This window comes from Brassica rapa, chromosome A10 (assembly GCF_000309985.2).
Source record: "Brassica rapa cultivar Chiifu-401-42 chromosome A10, CAAS_Brap_v3.01, whole genome shotgun sequence".
In the NCBI taxonomy this organism is placed as follows: Eukaryota; Viridiplantae; Streptophyta; class Magnoliopsida; order Brassicales; family Brassicaceae; genus Brassica; species Brassica rapa.
This window is the reverse complement of record NC_024804.2, coordinates 19,203,028-19,221,491: the sequence shown is the minus strand read 5'-3', so window position 1 is coordinate 19,221,491 and position 18,464 is coordinate 19,203,028. Positions and strand designations below refer to the sequence as shown.

At 34.3% G+C, this 18,464-nt stretch overlaps 6 protein-coding genes, 1 long non-coding RNA gene and 1 other non-coding gene across 13 annotated transcripts; 4 read left to right on the top strand and 4 right to left on the bottom strand.

Moving 5' to 3' along the window:
* The first annotated feature begins 26 nt into the window (after nucleotides 1-26).
* Nucleotides 27-1,981, top strand: LOC103847126 (isoaspartyl peptidase/L-asparaginase 1). The gene is made up of 4 exons (XM_009124170.3): nucleotides 27-434; nucleotides 726-959; nucleotides 1,040-1,126; nucleotides 1,339-1,981. Exons 1-4 carry the CDS (start codon nucleotides 270-272, stop codon nucleotides 1,798-1,800), a joined length of 948 nt encoding a protein of 315 aa, XP_009122418.2. The 5' UTR covers nucleotides 27-269; the 3' UTR covers nucleotides 1,801-1,981.
* LOC103847125 (syntaxin-132) lies at nucleotides 1,951-4,988 on the bottom strand. The gene is made up of 13 exons (XM_009124169.3): nucleotides 4,402-4,988; nucleotides 4,018-4,116; nucleotides 3,878-3,934; nucleotides 3,757-3,805; nucleotides 3,558-3,646; nucleotides 3,391-3,464; nucleotides 3,169-3,211; nucleotides 3,034-3,094; nucleotides 2,928-2,953; nucleotides 2,762-2,839; nucleotides 2,591-2,671; nucleotides 2,392-2,457; nucleotides 1,951-2,286 (listed from the first exon to the last, which is right to left on the bottom strand). Exons 1-13 carry the CDS (start codon nucleotides 4,417-4,419, stop codon nucleotides 2,116-2,118), a joined length of 912 nt encoding a protein of 303 aa, XP_009122417.1. The 5' UTR covers nucleotides 4,420-4,988; the 3' UTR covers nucleotides 1,951-2,115.
* An 84-nt stretch (nucleotides 4,989-5,072) lies between these two features.
* On the top strand, nucleotides 5,073-5,145 carry TRNAA-CGC. The gene has a single exon. It is a non-coding gene; the product is annotated as a tRNA-Ala (tRNA).
* Nucleotides 5,146-5,378: 233 nt separating this feature from the next.
* Nucleotides 5,379-7,065, bottom strand: LOC103847123. The gene is made up of 2 exons (XM_009124168.3): nucleotides 6,593-7,065; nucleotides 5,379-5,637 (listed from the first exon to the last, which is right to left on the bottom strand). Exon 1 carries the CDS (start codon nucleotides 6,990-6,992, stop codon nucleotides 6,600-6,602), a length of 393 nt encoding a protein of 130 aa, XP_009122416.1. The 5' UTR covers nucleotides 6,993-7,065; the 3' UTR covers nucleotides 5,379-5,637; nucleotides 6,593-6,599.
* Nucleotides 5,657-6,418, top strand: LOC117129270. Its single transcript, XR_004452930.1, has 2 exons — nucleotides 5,657-5,858; nucleotides 5,997-6,418. It is a non-coding gene; the product is annotated as an uncharacterized LOC117129270 (long non-coding RNA).
* Nucleotides 7,066-7,336: 271 nt separating the features above from the next.
* On the top strand, nucleotides 7,337-9,776 carry LOC103847122 (glycerophosphodiester phosphodiesterase GDPD6). 6 transcript variants are annotated; one of them, XM_009124167.3, is made up of 8 exons: nucleotides 7,337-7,932; nucleotides 8,039-8,220; nucleotides 8,284-8,467; nucleotides 8,553-8,627; nucleotides 8,709-8,818; nucleotides 8,907-9,125; nucleotides 9,199-9,354; nucleotides 9,432-9,737. In XM_009124167.3, exons 1-8 carry the CDS (start codon nucleotides 7,920-7,922, stop codon nucleotides 9,609-9,611), a joined length of 1,119 nt encoding a protein of 372 aa, XP_009122415.1. In that variant the 5' UTR covers nucleotides 7,337-7,919; the 3' UTR covers nucleotides 9,612-9,737. The 6 variants fall into 6 exon arrangements, with proteins under 6 accessions (XP_009122415.1, XP_033138666.1, XP_009122414.1 ...); XM_033282777.1 differs by having other exon boundaries at nucleotides 7,360-7,515; nucleotides 9,432-9,776; XM_033282775.1 differs by having other exon boundaries at nucleotides 8,039-8,467; nucleotides 9,432-9,776.
* Nucleotides 9,777-10,144: 368 nt separating this feature from the next.
* On the bottom strand, nucleotides 10,145-12,342 carry LOC103847120. The gene is made up of 3 exons (XM_009124164.3): nucleotides 11,520-12,342; nucleotides 11,121-11,440; nucleotides 10,145-11,045 (listed from the first exon to the last, which is right to left on the bottom strand). Exons 1-3 carry the CDS (start codon nucleotides 12,034-12,036, stop codon nucleotides 10,302-10,304), a joined length of 1,581 nt encoding a protein of 526 aa, XP_009122412.1. The 5' UTR covers nucleotides 12,037-12,342; the 3' UTR covers nucleotides 10,145-10,301.
* Nucleotides 12,343-12,960: 618 nt separating this feature from the next.
* On the bottom strand, nucleotides 12,961-18,463 carry LOC103847115. The gene is made up of 4 exons (XM_009124161.3): nucleotides 18,087-18,463; nucleotides 17,813-17,895; nucleotides 17,471-17,739; nucleotides 12,961-17,383 (listed from the first exon to the last, which is right to left on the bottom strand). Exons 1-4 carry the CDS (start codon nucleotides 18,111-18,113, stop codon nucleotides 17,325-17,327), a joined length of 438 nt encoding a protein of 145 aa, XP_009122409.1. The 5' UTR covers nucleotides 18,114-18,463; the 3' UTR covers nucleotides 12,961-17,324.
* Nucleotide 18,464: the final 1 nt, after the last annotated feature.

The following is an 18,464-nucleotide window of genomic DNA, read 5'->3' as shown; positions in this document are numbered from 1 at the left end:
GCTTGGTCCAATTAAAAAAGGAATGTATAACTGCCATGTTCATAAAAATCTGCAAAAAAATAAAAAAATAGGAACCTTGATAACTATGCCTATAGGGATCAAACAAAGAAAGAGAGTTCCATTAATATTTTAATACTGTGAAAAGAGTAGAAAGTTAAAAAAAAAAAAAAATCTTTTTTTAAAAATGATGATGACGAGTCCACTAAATGCGTGTTTGGGAAGTTGAGTGAGAGAGTGAGTACGTAATCTTTTTAGTTCTCCGGCTAGCGATGGTGGGGTGGGCGATAGCGCTACACGGCGGCGCCGGAGACATTCCGATCGACCTCCCTGACGAGCGACGTATCCCTCGCGAGACCGCCCTCCGTAACTGCCTCGATCTCGGCGTCTCCGCCCTCAAATCCGGCAAACATCCACTTGACGTCACCGAACTCGTCGTACGCCTCTCTCTTTCTCTCTCGATCGAGTAGTTTAGTGATTCATTTCATCATATATATAGTTTGTATCAATTGGAAACAGTTATTAGTTTCTGAATCTTCGTGATAGAGAAGACACCAAGGGGCACTGCTTGATCTGAAATTATCCATGAAAGCTATAATTGAGATTCGCCAAAAGCTTTGATAATATAGAGTTACGATTGATCAGAGATCATTCTATTGAAATTTTACAGTGATTCATTTGCTTTGATGAGTCTTATAGAGCTGTCTCTTCTCATGGTTGTTGTTAAGGTTCGTGAACTTGAGAACCATCCAGACTTCAATGCTGGTAAAGGATCCGTTTTAACTGCACAAGGCACTGTTGAAATGGAAGCTTCTATTATGGACGGGAAAACCAAAAGATGTGGAGCCGTCTCTGGCCTCACCACCGTCGTTAACCCCATCTCTGTAGCTCGACTCGTCATGGAGAAGACTCCTCATATCTATCTTGGATTCGATGGGGCAGAAGCTTTCGCTAGAGCACATGTATGTCAGTGTTGAAAATGATTCTTCATTGATTACTTAAACTCTCTTACTCCTGCTAAAGCTTTCTGTGTTTTGATTAGGGCGTTGAGACGGTTGAATCAAGCCATTTCATAACTCCTGAGAACATTGCAAGGCTAAAACAGGCCAAAGAGTTTAACCGAGTCCAGGTAGTTAGTTAATTGAGGTTTTGTGTGTTTGCTTCAGTGTCTTCTTGAAGCATACACTCAGTTTTTAAGTGTTCTAAAAATCGGTCTAGGCGGCTCCGCCTAGTGATATGAGCGAAATGATTTTATCAAATCGATTTATTAAAAAATTGGTGTTCAAAAAGCAATCAGCCTAGCGATTTTTAGAACATTGTTTTTTTTTCATTTCATCACAGTTGGATTACACAGCTCCTACCCCTAAATTACCTGAAGTTTCTGGAGACAGCCAAATAGGAACGGTAGGATGTGTAGCGGTGGACAGCGCTGGGAATCTAGCTTCGGCTACATCAACTGGAGGTTATGTCAACAAAATGGTTGGCAGAATCGGAGACACGCCGGTGATTGGCGCAGGGACTTACGCCAACCACCTATGTGCCGTATCAGCAACGGGTAAAGGAGAATATATAATCCGTGCAACCGTTGCTAGAGAAGTAGCTGCGCTTATGGAATACAAAGGTTTGTCTTTAACCGAAGCAGCGGCTTATGCTGTTGAACAATCCGGACCGAGAGGATGTTGTGGACTCGTTGCTGTTTCGGCTAATGGTGAAGTTGCTATGCCGTATAACACTACTGGGATGTTCAGAGCTTGTGCTACGGAAGATGGTTATACTGAGATCGCAATCTGGCCCAAAAATTGAAATCTCACTAGACAGTCGAGTAGCTTAGTCTACTCTGTTCTGCTTTAAATTCTACATCTTGTTTATATAATTAAAGAGTTTACATTCATAAACTACATTAATTAGCTTTTCTTTTATGTTATGTAAATAATTAAATTTGGGATATTGAACTTTATAAAATAAAATAAGAATGTGTATGACTTGTTTTGATCCAATTAAAAAGAATATGTTATCTTGTTTTTTTCTTTTTCGTTTCTTGGTAAAAAATACAAACTTCAGACATCTCATAAACACTCGCTCAATAACAAGCCGTAACAAGAAGTCTTTTGTATTACTCTAAGCGTTCTTGTTTTTCCAAGGCTTGAGAACACCAACAACGATCACTGCCACAACAATGAGAAGGATGATGATTGCAATACACATCCATTTTCTTGAGTTCTTTTGTAAGCTCTTTGCTCTTTGAAGAGCCGTGTTCCCTGATTGAACGTGATCTACTGCATTTGACACCTACAATTGCCAACACAACACTCATCAGTACTTATTATTACCTCATGTGTCAAGAATGTGTACCCACTTAAGGTCAACATATAGTTTTGTGATGTTATTACACACCTGAGATTCTATGTTGTCAAGCATTTCTCCTTGTGCATCAACCAAAACTGCCATGTCCATAAAAATCTGCAAAGAAAAGGGAGAACCTTGATAAATATGATCAAACAAAGAGAGAGAGTTTCACTAATAGATTTTATCAAACTCAGTTCAAAGATGATCATCTCGTGTAAGAAGATAATATGAAAAATCCAAACCATACTTGTTGTAAGTCAAGAAGTTTCTTTTCCAAGTCTCTGACAGCATCATGACGTTCTTGTATTTCCGCCAAGGTGTCCATTACCTGAGAGAAAAATTAAATAGACACACACATACTCTTAATGTCAAAATGTCCAAAGCATGCGTTTATGAAATAAAAGGAAAAGCTCAAAACCTGTCCTCTGCCTTGCTCCTGAATCGCTTTCTGGAAGATTTGTTCGCTGTTTCCAGTTTCAATCAGTTCATCAATTGTCTGAAAAATCCAAGAAACGGCAAAGGCGTGAGTTTTCATTCAAACTTCTGAGACCATTTAAAACTCAAGAAGAGTCTGCTTTACTTACATCTTCATCCGCTCGCTGCCCAGTTACTAATGCAAGGAAACAAACATAGAAATTATAAGAGAGAAGGGAGTACAAAAAAGCAGTCACGTAACATGAATATACATACCAGTAAAAATACGCCTATCAACAACTTCACGATACTCTTGTTGGATGTTCTCTCTTAGAACCTATAACAAGTCACAACATTAATTTGAGGAAACAACAGTTTTCATATAGCTATGAAAATGTTAGCTTAACCCACCTGAAACTCAGCCATCTTGTCTTTAAGCTTCTTCTTTAAGGAACTGTTGCACAAGAATGAAATCTCATGAAGGTCCTAATAGATAGAACAAGATGGATTTCGTGAAATAAAACCTGACACTATTAACAGCATCTGCTTGCCAAGTTCTACTACATTTGAACGTATAACAGCTGAACACTATCCTAAAACCAAAGAGGTCAAAAATCAAATTAATCTACTCACAGTGTTGTTGCTGTTCTTGACCGATCCACACCAGATCCTTTCCCACACCCAGGTTTTTGTCTATTTGCCAAGTTCTAACAGCATTTTAATTGAATATTATTAATACAAAAGAAACGGATAAATTCAACAACTGCAAAATGTTGAAGATAAAGAGCCAGAGAGCGCACCTCTCTATCCAGCTCCTCGAGTTTACCCTTGATGAAACGGGCAATGCTTCCCACTTCATCAACGTCTTTTTCCATTTTCTTCTTTATTGCTGCTCATTATATAAGGAGCAACACACACAAAACACTAAATTTATATATAAGGTCAAGGGAAATCACCATTAGTACTGTAAGATGTCCAACAAGATAAACAAATTTTTACCCTTCATGGCAGGAGCTTTGGTCACAGCTTTTGACTCCTCATGGGCAGCCTATAGGTTTTACAAATGAGTAAATGATAGACCAAACACAAAAAAAAAAGAAAAGTTAGTGGGTTTATATACCTGAAGTTTCTTGAGAAGCTTATTAAGCTTTTCATATTGTTTGTCAATTTCTTGAACCTAACAAGACAAAAGAGGAAGCAAAATTTATAGCAACTATTTGTTTAGTTGAGAGAGTAGTAATGATTTGAAAGGAAGGTGACCTTTTTGAAGAAATCATCTAAACCTTGATCATTTCCTTGCTCCCCTAGTTCCACATCTCCTTCTCTAGAAGATTCACCTCGGGGAAGCTCAAACGAACCCTATAGAGAAAGGAGCCGTTAAGAAGTTAAACACAATAGCATATAATAAACCCTTCACAAAGCATAGGTATATTCACACAAAAAATTCTGCTCAAAGTGACATTATAGGAAAGGTCAAACCATACGAATGTCGATTAAAACATTTTGAAAAATAATGTGCGGCATTCATCATATATTACATTTACATGATTCAGTTTAATCGAGAACCAAATCTAAAAAAAAGTTCTAATTTTGGTAATCAAACAAAAAGAAGAAACCTTTGCGAAGAAGTAAAAAAAATCTCACCTTTAGAAGATCGTTCATCGTATGGGTATGAAGAGACTTAAAGTTTGGTTTTCGTTTTTACTCCAAAAACACGACTTTTGATTGTGCCAATTGCGAGAAGAAGACTTGATTCTGCTACGGCGAGTTGAGATGTAAAACGAAAACGCCGGCAAAGTGTCAATCTCTCGAGGGACAAGCGAGAAAACTTAGTGAGACAGAATCGAGATAGCAAAAGTGAAGCTTAAACGGATCTGTGTCTCTCTCTCTCGATTTGAGCAGAGTTGTAGTTGTAGTGTAAAGTAATCTCTGTCTTTATATCTACGGATATTAAAAAAAAAACAAATCGAGTGGTTTTTAAGTATTCATAAACCGAAATCAAACCAAGAAATGAATACATTAACAAACAGAATTTCATTTAGAGAGAAACATTATTTTGACCGGTTCGGTTTGGTAAGAAACACTTTCCGACAGGCCGTCCTTGTCCAGCTAAAGACAACTCCTTTCGGTGTGCCTGAAAAATATTGTTAAAAAAATACTTATCTAATGCGACGCATGTGCACAGACGCCGATACACCTAATGAATTTGAACAATCGACTGATATTCCAAACATACTGCACATGTGAAATCAACGGATGATATTCTCTATATTTTTATTAATCAAAGATATGTTTGAGATTGGAATTATCAAGTTGGGGGTGTAGCTCATATGGTAGAGCGCTCGCTTCGCATGCGAGAGGCACGGGGTTCGATTCCCCGCACCTCCATTTCTTTTTAAACCTAATTTGATAGTATATTTATTGCCTGTTTTTGTCTTCAATCATTCGTTTGATCAACTCCGTGCAATGTTTATTACAGTTCCACATCTTGTCATGAAAAAATTGTACAGCATGGTTCTTTTTTTTCTCTCTTTTATCACTGATGCAATAGGAAAAGGGGTCCTAAAGAGCACAGCGACTACTACTACATGCTTCTCTCAGTGTTCATTAGCAACCATTTCATATAAGACTACATGCTTTCAAATAATGATGATTCACCATAGGACATAAAAATATTTATGTGAGTGAACAAAGGGAATACAACTGAACAACAATCCAGTTCCTGTGAAGGAACATCAAGTGTTTTGTAGTACATAAACAGCCTTTATTAGATAAAATGAAAACTAGTAAGGATTTTTCTCGGTAGTGAGATATTATCACACGCAGTCCGTCTCCCACCACAGCAGATTACAGGAGACAAGACACGAGACTAGCAAAAACCTACAAAGAAAGGGACAAAAAAAAGTCAGTCCAGAGAAGATGGAAACTCAGATAATATGGGTTTTAAACGATGGAGATTTTCTTGTGTTTATGCAGTAAGCTTGAACCAGGTGATACAAAACATGAACATTTGAAATACTAAAACTTAGCAGCAGTAATAAGCTGTAGGCTATATAGCACAAACAGAGACATCCTTCTAAATAGTCACAGCTCAGCACATAGTTAAAATCTATTCGCCAGGTTACTCATGATTCCAATACAACTTCCCATTTCTTTGATCTACAAATATTACTCCAGTAACCAAACTAATTGATCATCACAAAAAACTCAATTATTCAAGACAAAAATTGACAAATCAGGCTCTCTGAAAACGTAAAGCAGCAGGGAGATGTAGATAAAAAAAACCTACAAACAAACAACCATCATTTTCAACCTAACTTTGCCTCTAAGTCTATTCTAAAATTCCAAACATCCCCATGTACAGATGCCATCATATTCTTTCTCCACCCCAGATATCTAAATTTCCCATTGCTCAAATCAAAATTCACCGAGAGAAATATACCAGAAAAAAAGATTACTACACTCCAAGTTTCTCTAATTAAAATGGTCTAATGATGACTCTCGGATCATAAGGTTCCGTTAAGATATAACCCTTCAACCAACTTCACCAATTACAGTAAAGCTAATCCCCAATAATCGAAAGAAATGGACTAAGCCCTATCACCATTCACCACGATTCTCACTCAAAAAGTTTCCCAACTGCAAAATTCATATAGTTGACTAAGAAAGTGCATAGCTTTAGAAATCAAACGAGAAGCCAATGCTGCACTTAGCCATACATAACATGCTCAATCAAATAAACCTAAAGTTTCAAACTTTACACAAATCAACAATCACACTCATCTCCAAATCAACAAACCTCTCAATTAGAATCAAACAGAGCTCAATTCCTCACCTGTTTGTTACTCGTAGCCTCCGCCACGAGCGTTCTCATCCTCCTCAACAGTGGTCGTCAAGTAAACCCTAGGGAAGTCCGACTCCTCGAACGTCTTCTTCTCATTCATCATCTCCACCACGTCCTCCTTCTTCAACAAGTATCGCCTAATCGGCGGGCGGTTTCGCCTCTGATCCCTCGCGTGGTACAAGATGTTGTACACGTTCTCCGGATCCGCCGTAGGCACGATCGCCTCCTGATCGATCGTTGCGGGGCATCGGATACGATACTCCGTCGCCTTGGGGACGGATTCGAGGTACTCCGGGTGGGCGCAAGGTCCGGTGATCTCCCATGGCTTCTTGATGTAGCGCCTGAGGGTTTGCACGAGGGAGGAAGCCGCCGTCGCCGCTGATTTCGCCATTGTTGATGAGAGAGAGAGAGAGAGAGAGAGAGAGAGAGAGAGAGAGAGAGATTTGGCCAAGGAAATGAGGAAACGTAGTTCAGGTAAAACCGGTTTGATCTGTTTCGATTTTGAATTTACGTATTGGTTCGATAGTAAACCGAGATTTTGTTTCGTGGGCCTTATAATGGGCTTTTATCATTTTAATGGTGAGGAGTGTTATCTCAATGGATCAGCTGAAAGCACTGTGGCACTCTGAGGTCCATAATGAACAAAAATGGGCTGCTAACATGGTTAATTCTCTTGTTTTTTTTTTTTTTCTTTTCTCTCTTATCGAAGCACTTCTCAGTCTGACACGACATACTTTTGTCTTTTTTTTTTTTGGTTATGTCTCTCTCTTCAGAAACTAGTGAGAGCACTTGGGGTGTTTGCAGGAGGAATCTTCTTCATGCGTAACTATGGTGATCTCATCATGGCTGTCTGAAGAAACCTGAAAATAACAATGGAGGAGAGCAGGAGGAATCTTCTTGTCTAAGACTTGATGGTCTTGTTTCTGATTTCACCAATGTGATATAAGCATCTAAGCTCAAGATTTGTTTTTTTGTTCACAGTGATTGGGATTCTATGATATGCTAAAGAATTAAATTTTTCATTCACAAGTTGCGTTTTCATCTATTCACAAAGCTTATGATATCTTTCTTTGTTCACATTAATATCTAAAATTTAACCAGGATTTGTAATCATAAATTCAAGTAAAAGGAATATTCTTTCAAAAACCAAAGAGTTTCTCTATATTCTAGGCCTAGTCGTATTTTACACTGCATCTTGGAATATACTTTATTTGTTCTTTAGATACGCTCCTATAATCTATATAATGTTGAATATTGAGAACGTTTTGAGAGAATTCAAGGTTGTATTTGGAGGAGCTCTTAGGCGTAATTCTCAGCCATGGTCGTCAAGTGTCAGTTTCAAAGCCTCCACCATGATATCTTCTTGTCGTTGCTTTCTTTGTTTATTGTTTTTCTTGTGTCACTTTTTAGTGAGATTTAGTGTATGTTCTTTTGCAGGTTGTCTACCGTTGCTTTTACTGTCATTGTTGATTGCTGAATGTGCCTCAAGGCCATTGTATACTCTCCCAAGTCTAGCAAAAGCTGGAACTAAGAAACCGCTTCAGACTTCTCGTCCATTCAATGTTGCACACCGAGGAGCAAACGGCGAGTTCCCTGAAGAAACTGCTCCTGCTTATATGGTATTGCATCCCTTCACTAAACTTTGTCCTGTTTCTTTAAGACCTATGTATCTTTTATTGCAGAGGGCGATTGAGGAAGGTGCAGATTTCATAGAATCAGACATTCTATCTACCAAAGACGGTGTTCTGATATGTCATCACGATGTTAATCTCGATGATACAACTGATGTTGCTGACCACAAGGAGTTTGCTGACCGTAAGAGAACTTATGAAGTCCAAGGGATGAACATGACCGGCTTCTTCACTGGTAAAACTTACTAAAATCCACTACAAGAAACCAATTCATTTTGAGGTTATGTTTTTCAATGTTTGATTGAACATTCCAAGAACAGTTGATTTTACTCTGGAGGAGCTGAAAACACTTGGAGCTAAGCAGAGGTATCCTTTCAGGGATCAACAGTACAATGGTAACATGTTATCTCTTCTTTATATGCTTAAAAAAATAGTTTTGCACCATGAAGTATAAACAAAAATGCTGGTAATATCAGGTAAGTTCCCTATTATTACTTTGGATGAGTATATAGCAATAGCACTGGATGCACCTAGAGTTGTTGGGATATATCCAGAGATCAAGAACCCTGTTTTCATCAATCAACAAGTAAGCCCAACTTTTCACGTAATAGTCACTGATAATAAACAAATATAAAGATTGTTAAATCTATTTTTTTTTATAAAAACTTCTGCAGGTGAAATGGGCTGATGGTAAAAAGTTTGAGGATAAGATTGTGGCAACTTTGAAGAAATATGGATACAAAGGCTCATATATGTCTAAAGACTGGCTAAAACAGCCAATATTCATTCAGTCTTTTGCTGCAACTTCTCTAGTTTACATTTCCAACATGACAGACTCACCAAAGGTGTTCTTGATTGATGATGTCACTATCCTAACTGAAGACACTAATAAGGTACTTTCTTCCTTTCTAGTTTATGTTTTTCATATCAATCATAGTTTGCTTACATATGTATATGTGAATGCAGACATACGCTGAGATTACATCAGACAAATATTTAGATTACATTAAACCATATGTGGTTGGGATTGGTCCATGGAAAGATACTATTGTTCCTGTGGATAATAACCGTCTGACCACACCAACGGATTTGGTTGCAAGAGCTCATTCACGTAACCTTCAGGTTTGTTTGTGTGTAGGACTCTAACGTCTTTCTCTAGCTTATATGATCATTGATTTTTAAACAATGTTAATTGGTAGGTGCATCCATACACGTACCGTAACGAGAACCAGTTTCTGCATTCCGGGTTTCATCAAGATGCGTATTTGGAGTATGATTATTGGATCAACAAGATTGGTGTTGATGGTTTGTTCACTGACTTCACTGGAAGTCTCCACAATTTCCAGGAGTTGACTGCTCCTTTGCCTAAGCTTCAGTGATTGGCTCTTTATGTTTTGCCTTATCAAGTTAGTTAATCTTCTGTTAGGTATTTTTGTAGAATCCTTTGAACTTTTCATTCTCTTCAGTTTAATAAAAAGAAGCAACTGCTTCTATGTTGTTCACAATGCCTTTGGAATAACAGTCTATAGATGATTGTTGAAAAAACTAAACCTGAATCAGTTTTTAATGACAAGAGCAGAGAAACTTTTACAGTACAAAGATCAAGACGTTTAGCTCTACAAATCATGTTAAAAGGTTTAAGATGTCTTCTTGTTCTTGGAAACGGCTTGGAGCACTAATCTTGTTTCAGTAGCAAACTCAATCGGAGAAACACCTTTGACAGTGACATGGAAGAGATGAGCTGACCAAGCAGCTTCTTTCATTCACTTCCCCTTCCTGGGAAAAACAACCACAGTGTTATGAATCATTTATATGGTTCTTGAGCTTTGAAACTTTTCTGCAGAGGATCTTTTTGCCAGAAGAGATAGTTCTTTGAGCTTTGAAACTTTTCTGAAGACAATACACTTTTGAGTTTGACACCAACATGGCAACATCTTTTTTTCTTTTCATTTTCAGTTTGTTTCAATCTCACAACACAAGTTTCATCAACTATTACATATCAACACTAACTAGAGACGTCTATAACTTTGCGTCATAAATAATGAGACTCTCTGACAAGCTTATGCTTTTCATGGATTCTGTCCTATTTCTTCCATGAGAGAGAGCATCTTCTGAGCATTGAACACAGAAGACGATCCTTGTTTTGTTTTCTCAACAATCTGCTTTATCAGTTCCTTCTCCATCTCACTCTCAGACTCTCCATCTTCTTCTTCGTCGCTCAAACCAAGTAGATCTTGCAGCAGAAATAAATTAACATCCTCTGAAGTTCTTGACGAACCCTTTCTGTAATCTTTATGGATCCGAGGTGAGCTTTTGCTTGTCAAAGACAATTCTTCTTGCCGCTCATACTGTACATCGCCTTCTTCAGAAGAATCGTTTATATCCATCAGTTCCTCATAAGAGTCATTGAATGCATCAAGTGCCGGCCCTGCTAAGTTCATAACCAGAGGTTGAACCTCTACTACAGGATTATGCTTACGAATTGAGTTTCTCTTCACTGCAAGGCTTTCACATAACCTTGATGAATATGGTTTCTTCTTTTCCTCTGCTTCCATGACCAGCTGCTCCACTTTCCTCTGGCTCTCTTCTAAGGCGATCTCAAGCTCTTTTATACGTTCCTCACAACGTGAATTGATAACTTTGAGCAGACGCAAGCTTAACTCACGAGGTGACACTGTATAGTTTCCTGATTCAGGTGTGGCGTTTCCAAGAGGTTCCTCCTGGTTGGACTCGGTTTCATCAAAGCGCTGCCTTTCAACCTTATCATCTCTCAGCTCTCCCTGCGCAAACTCTACTTCAAAATCCGGCTCCAGCTGCAGAATTGAGAAACAATTACCAAACTGAACTTCTATCTATAAATAAAGAATGGCTACTTTTATCTAACTCACCTCGAAGACATCTGAGGGTTGTGTCTCAATGTTGGATGAGTTCATGTTGATCTGTAGCATTTCCAATTCAGCTACAAGCTCTGCTTCAATTTCACCAATAGATTCTGAATTCTCTGCTGTCTTTTCACCATCGTGTAACTCATCATCATTCACTGTCAATGAGTCTTTCGTCTCAACCCCATCTTCTGAATCCTTTACCAAACTCTCTGTCTCCTTTAACTCTTCTCTGACCTTGTTTACTTCCGTTTGGTTAGCTACAAACGATGACATTATCCCAATAGAAATCCCCACGCATAGCAACAATGCTGCATCTTTTGATCCTGAAAAAAAAAAAAAAATAGAATCCAGCTTCAAGTCTTTGCATTTGTCAGTATAATAAAGAGATGGCAAGATGCTTACCAATCCCATTATCAGATGTTCTACTCGTGCTTCCACCTCTCCTCTTAACATAAAGACCTGAAGCTTCCAACTTCCTTAGCTGAGGGATTCCACAGTTCTGGCTAATAGAATCTCCATTGTTCTTGCTAATTACTTTTGAACCATCAGTAACAACCAAGGGCCTCAAAACTGAACCACATGGTGATGGAAACGGGCTAAGCATATGTAACCGATTCATAGAAAAAGGCTTGATAAGTCTCCTGTATCGCTGTTTCCTCTTCAGAAACGCTCTGTTCCCAAAAGAATCTGAACAAATCTCCACTCCAAATACATCAAGATCTTCCCCGTTTATGCAATCTTCAAAGTTCTCTTCGTTTGGTTTCTTGTCACTTACCAAACTGCTAACCACACATCTAGGAGATTCTGGCTTCACATGAGGAAAATCCTCAGGAAAGCTTTCTTTACCTTTGGATACATTCTGCAAATGCTTGGTTACCAATCCTGTAGCAGCAGTAGCTGCGATTAGCCAAAGATCCATTCTCTGCTCTCTCTCTTTGTAACAATCAAGAGGGCACGTGCATAATCTCCCAATCCAGCTCCATAAACATTAGAACTCGTCTAAAAAACAACCTTTAGATTCAAAGACTCATGCTTTTCAACAATCTTCAGTAACCCATTCGGGAAACTTAGAAAAGGTTTCGACTTTCGATTAGAGATGAGCTGATCAACAGTAGTCAAATAAGCGGAAGAAGGAAGAAGGAAAGGAGGAGACTTTGGAGCTTTGAGGATGCAAGAAGGGATAATAATCTGGAAACGATCTTCTTCGTTTGGGAAAACGGCGAGAGGCCGGCAAAAAAAGTTAGTGAAGAAGCTGTAGGAGCTGCCAAGGGTTACATGAATGAATTTCTGATTTTCAATTAATAAAATAAGATTAAAAATAAATAAAGGATATAATTATTATTTTATGTAACATGTAAAGGAGGCGTCATTAATCATGTTCTTTTTTGTGGCGCAAAAAGAAAAACAGAATGAAGTCGTTTCTGGCCAATTGATATGGTTGATAGTGATTGGTGGTGATTGGTTGGACTTTATCTCCCTACTTTAGTTTTATTTATTTTTAAATCACTAAATTTTACCAATAATGTTTTAGCTTTACTTTTAAAAATTGAAGTCTACATCAAGTTTTTATTTAATTTTACCAATCATGCTTTAGCTTTATTTTTAAAGCTACAGCAAAAAAAATAAAGCAAAACTTTTTAGTATATATTTTAGGCAAAAATGCTACATCATATTTTTATAGGCTGTAGAATCTTTAAAATGTAAAAAAAGATATCTATAATATCAAATAAATTATATAATCATAACACAATTTTTATAAATATTTTAATTTTGAATTTGAGTGTTTTTTAATTATTAAGATATTTAAATAATATAAATATTATTTACATATCACTTTTAAATTACAAAAAATTTTAATAATTTATAAAACAAATATTAGTATAAATTGTTTTAATTCATATAAAATAATAATTTTATATATACAACACATATTTTATATATTTTATTTTAAAATATCTACAGCCTATAACTTACAGCTACAACAAATTTAACTACACCAAAAGTCGCTGCAGAAAAAGTCTACAGTAACAACTTTACAGCTACAACCAATTTATCTACAGCTAAACATCTACAGCTAAATTTTTTAAGCCACAGTCGAACCAATCAGCACAATTGTTTTAGGTTTTAGCAATTGGCATTGGGCCATTGGCCATCATAGTTGAAGTTGTAGGCTCATCTTTTATAAGTTTCAGTGCTGTAAATTGGATGTTTTAATGAAGTTTATGCAAAAATAAAATATTTTAACTCGGAACTGTTATCCAGTTATCCACTTATCCTTGGTGATAAATTCTCATGCTTTAAGGATTTTGATATAAAGTTCAGAGTCTCAGCAGCTAGGAGAACGGATTTAGCAACCGATTATGGTCTTTGCCCAAAAATATTATGTATAAGTTTCGGGCAAAAACTTATTGAATTTATAAAAAAAAAAAAAAACGAGAGACTTTGATTAGAGGTTTTGAAAACAAAGATATTGACACTTTAAGGATAAAGGAGAAGTTTTCGAAAATGGTGGTTGTAAGCTTTCAAAAATATCATTTGATAATACTCATTTTACATCTCGACTGGTAACAAAATTGGATTTAATCCAATATGGTTCCTGTGTAACAAATCTAGATTAAAAAATATTAAAGATCAAGAAATAGTCTACAAAGTTCAATCCAAAGTTTTATCGGTTGCATAAAAATGGATAATAACATTATGACAATGTTGTCACTATATATTTCCTCTGTTTCAATATAATACATATTTTAGTTTGTTTACACATATTAATAAAACATATTAATTTTTAATATTAAATATTTATTTTTTTGTAATTATCTATTTTCCATAATTTTAAATCATTGAAAATTCAATAAATGCAATTATTTTTTTTGAAATTTACAATGAGTCATTATTAATTAACAAAAAAATGCATTAAAATTTTAAAAATGTATCCTTTGAAACATTTTTAAAAACATGTATCTTAATGAAACAAAGGGAGTATGTTTGTGTGTTTATTGCTCCAGATTATCCCTTTATTATTAAAAGAGAAGCAATTTTTAAGACTAACCTTTAAAATGTAATATATTCACAGAAATGCCATTATGCTGATGTGTCAGCACAAGAGCTCTTCTCAGCCCCCTTTTACATATACCCATTCATATCTAGAGTAATTACTAACAATGCCATTGGTATAACATTAATGTAAATAAAATGTGTGTAACACTTATAAACATACGTATCATTTGATTTTATTCTAATTCCCATATGTGTTTACACACATGATTCTAAACTACATATATTCATTATTTAATATGCAGAAGAACTCTTCCATCACGATTAATAACCTGCAGAAGAAATTTTCCATTATATAACTTCCACAAAAACAATATCAGTTGTCATGGCCAAGTAGAAAGTCATAAGATATATCAAACGATTGAATCACTACTGAACTGGTAAAATGAAGACATAGAACACGTAGTCTGAAACACATAGAACAAAAGTATCAAACACAATTCTTAATATTATATAACGAAATAAGTTTTCAATTCTGCTATGTTAGGCCATTGCAATAGCTAAATTTACTAGAGACTTTATCAAAATCTAAAAATTATTAAAACGATTTGTCCAGTATCACAGATGGATAGTTAACTAACGAGGCCATTGAAATATTAACTTAGAGTCCTAGACTTGGGTTGTTTTCGTTCTGATTTTCAGCTTTTCTTATGGATTATAGAAACATGATTTTGTAATTGAATTCAGAAGTTGTCATTTAAACGAACGGTTTTCCATAGCCACTTACAAGTCTAACAACTCAATCTTAAAAGAACATAAATTTATGTCCGTAATTTACTCTTAAGATAAGGAAATAACTCATAAAGATTTTTAAATTGGTCTTTGTGAATACGTAAATATGATAATCAATGCAAAGATTTACCGAAGAAATATACGGCAAGTAATCTGTTCAAGATGTAAATGTAGTTACATCGTTTTTCCTATTATCCCTTATATATTTAAAGAGAATAATTATTACATTTGAAGTGGTCCATCCAAAAATTTAATAATTTTTTTATTAAACTAACCATATATTAATTATTAATATTTTTCATTATTTTGAAAATAAAAATTACGGATTTACCTAATGAGGCTAAAGTATATATGACAAATAATAATTTTGAATAATAAAGATTTGATAACATTAGTGTATATTCTATCATTTTTTTAACTTATTAAAATAAATTAAACAACCACTATATAATAAAAATTAGATTTTTTCATATATGTTATATATTAAATTTTGAAAACGACTATACATTACTAAAATTATTAAAAGTCTCACGTTGAAATTTGTGATATACATAGTTTAAAATTTTTATTATGCCAAGATACAAATTATTATAAAATCATACAAGTACAAAGTCTCATTTAATAAATATTAAGATTAAAAGAGGTGTATATATATATGTTAATATTGTTTAAAATAAATTATATACCATATAAAAGTACATAAATATTTAAAATTACTAAAACTATTAAAAATCTCACATTTAAAATTTTGATTATACATAGTTTAAAATTTTTATTATGACAATATACAAATTATTAGAAAATCATATAAGTTGGAAGTCTCATTTAATAAATATTAAGAAAAAAAGAAGTGTATATATTTATATGCTAATATTGTTTGAAATAAATTATATACCATATAAAAGTACATAAGTATTTTAATTTCAAAATTTTCTTTGAAATTTATTTTTTGATAAAAGTTTTGACAAATATTGATAACTTAATATTGAAACTTAAAACTGTACATTGATTTTTTTTAAATTATAAATTATTATAATTATTAAATATCCCATAATAAAAATTATGTTGTCGATTTAAAGTTTTTTTTATAAAAGGATACAAATGAACAAAAATAATATGAGTATAAATTTTTTTAATAGATATCAATATTAAAATATATTATATATCTACGTTAATATCATTTAAATTTAAACATATACCGTATAAAATAAAATAAAAGTGTTTGTTTGAATTAATAAAAATTTATTTTATGTGTTTGCTCCAATTTAATCATATATGTAATTGTTACTGAATTCTTAGTTATTCAATTTTTATTTATTATTTAATAATATGTAAAAAAATATATAACATGTAAAAATAATTTATATATAATGTTCATCCCGCGCAAGGCGCGGGTCTTAATCTAGTATAAAAATAAATGAGTTGAGACATGTGCCTAATGCTTGAAATCAATAAAGAGAAATTAATATGTTGACACACATGTTACTTCTCCATTAATAATACTTAAATATCTGATAGTTATATTTATTATACTTAAATATATTAATAATACTTAAATATATGATTTATGGCATATAAATGCAATGTAAATATTATTAAATCAGGCAATATATTAATGTGTATTTAATCGTTAAATTGATGAGAAGGTTAATAAATAAGATGACATAATGCAATCTATATGTACCTAATAGTTCGTGTTTCAAAAAAAAATGTACCTAATCGTTCAATTAATTGAGAAAAAAACATTTTGAAGCTAAAACATCACCAATTTTACTCACTGATTATATTTAATTACTTATATAAGAACATGGTTGTTGTAATGAAGCTCTTAAATATGAAATATCATTCTTAGGAAATTTCTATTTAAATAAGAAAGTAATATGTTGACCAAAAAGGTAATTAATATTTTTACAAAAATAATTATTATGACGAAATCAATTACTATACCATAAATAATAGTATAGGTAAAAAAGTTACATATGCTTTTGTCTAAATCTAAGTGAATATGCAAAATTTTACCATTATAATATATTTGTAGAGTTTATACGACGGTTACTAATAAAAACCGCGAAAATTTAAAAGGTCGTTACACAAAATTCTTTGAAATAAGATAAAGCGCGGTTAATTTTTAAATAATAGTTTTGGCTCAAAGTATACAAAACAGACTTTTTTTTTATCAGCATTCACTATCCATAAATATAAATGATGATTCACACACAAATTAGAGTATTAAAACTTTTATTATGATGAAAATTAAATAAAAACAAACTCAAACATAAGCAGGACCGCAGAGTAACAAAGAAATAATGTCAATGAGAGGACGTCACATGACGATGAAGTTGAAGTCCAACCTCACATAGCCGGTAAGTAACTTGAATCCCAAGGAAACTAGAACTCTGATAACCCTAATCGCAGGTGCACTCACTTAGACGAAGGCGGTGTAACACCTGGTCCTTGATCGTCAGCTTCTTCAGGATCAACTACGAAAAAAAAAACACAATTTGAAACACAAGCACAAAAACATAATCTTAATTTCCGACAGAAACTGAACTAAAAACATATTTCACCTGGAACTCGAGGCGTCCTGCGTTTTCTCTTTGGAGAAGGAAACGCCAGAAACGGTGGTTTGTTTGTCTTGCTTGGAGATGTATACGATGAACTTCCTTTCTCAGAGGATTCGCCAGAGATCTTTGAGCCTGAAGCACCATGATCGGTTGTTAAATCCTTCGTATCTTTGTCAACAAGACTCGGGACATGTAACACGCGACCTGAGGATCTGCACACTTCACATAGCCACATGTCTGGGGGTGACATTAAATGGACCTTTGCGCAATAGCTGAAGATGCACACGAGAGAGTTATACAATCAGAATCATTTAAATATAAAAACAAGAAATGAAATGATCTTACGTATGCTCTCTGACTTCTCTGCAATAGAAACAAGTCATTATTAAATCCACGAAGCCGATATCTCCACATACCTGACAAGGCTCCTATGTAACAAGATTTTAATAAAATCAACAGATCAGAAACCAATCAACTGAAAATATGAATTAAGGTGTTGATCAATAACAAAACATGATGATGATCAAGACTTATCTATAATCAAACAGTTCAAAAAAGCTAATCAAATGGATTCTCAAAGACGATCATAGGATATACAATCAAGAAACGATGATCTTACTGATGTGTTTTTGCTCATATTATTCATCAGCTCGTTGCAAATGAACTTAGATTTTAGAAAAGCAAAAAAGAGAAGGAGATCGGCTTCTTGAGGTAGAAGAAAACAGTTTTCTTGCCAAGTATTTATAAAGATTTACCGGTCAGAGACACTAACCGAACATGAGTGTTTTGTTCACCAACAATTCCGCAACCCAAACCGAAGTAAACCGAGATTTATATTAAAGTGTTTGACTAAAGCCCGCAAAAATTACCATATAGAAACAAGTTAAATATTACCTAACCTTATTAAAATTTAATTGCTCAGACTTAATTGGAACCGAATCCAGAAGAAAATAAAAAGTAAAACAGGGTCAAACTTTAAATTTAATTTGTTGCTTAA

Coding starts and splice junctions, on each gene's coding strand:
- LOC103847126 (XM_009124170.3), top strand. CDS start 270: ATGGTGGGGTGGGCGATAGCGCTACACGGCGGCGCCGGAGACATTCCG. Junction 960..1,039: donor AAGCTTTCGCTAGAGCACAT/GTATGTCAGTGT, acceptor TGTTTTGATTAG/GGCGTTGAGACGGTTGAATC. Junction 1,127..1,338: donor AAGAGTTTAACCGAGTCCAG/GTAGTTAGTTAA, acceptor ATTTCATCACAG/TTGGATTACACAGCTCCTAC.
- LOC103847125 (XM_009124169.3), bottom strand. Junction 2,954..3,033: donor TGATAGGCGTATTTTTACTG/GTATGTATATTC, acceptor TCCTTGCATTAG/TAACTGGGCAGCGAGCGGAT. Junction 2,672..2,761: donor AGGAGCAAGGCAGAGGACAG/GTTTTGAGCTTT, acceptor TTTTTCTCTCAG/GTAATGGACACCTTGGCGGA.
- LOC103847123 (XM_009124168.3), bottom strand. CDS start 6,992: ATGGCGAAATCAGCGGCGACGGCGGCTTCCTCCCTCGTGCAAACCCTC.
- LOC103847122 (XM_033282774.1), top strand. CDS start 7,846: ATGTTGAATATTGAGAACGTTTTGAGAGAATTCAAGGTTGTATTTGGA. Junction 8,819..8,906: donor CTGTTTTCATCAATCAACAA/GTAAGCCCAACT, acceptor AAACTTCTGCAG/GTGAAATGGGCTGATGGTAA. Junction 9,355..9,431: donor CTCATTCACGTAACCTTCAG/GTTTGTTTGTGT, acceptor GTTAATTGGTAG/GTGCATCCATACACGTACCG.
- LOC103847120 (XM_009124164.3), bottom strand. CDS start 12,036: ATGGATCTTTGGCTAATCGCAGCTACTGCTGCTACAGGATTGGTAACC. Junction 11,441..11,519: donor AACATCTGATAATGGGATTG/GTAAGCATCTTG, acceptor TTTTTTTTTCAG/GATCAAAAGATGCAGCATTG. Junction 11,046..11,120: donor AACCCTCAGATGTCTTCGAG/GTGAGTTAGATA, acceptor TCAATTCTGCAG/CTGGAGCCGGATTTTGAAGT.
- LOC103847115 (XM_009124161.3), bottom strand. CDS start 18,113: ATGAATAATATGAGCAAAAACACATCA. Junction 17,896..18,086: donor ATATGAGCAAAAACACATCA/GTAAGATCATCG, acceptor CTTGTTACATAG/GAGCCTTGTCAGGTATGTGG. Junction 17,740..17,812: donor AGAGAAGTCAGAGAGCATAC/GTAAGATCATTT, acceptor GTGCATCTTCAG/CTATTGCGCAAAGGTCCATT.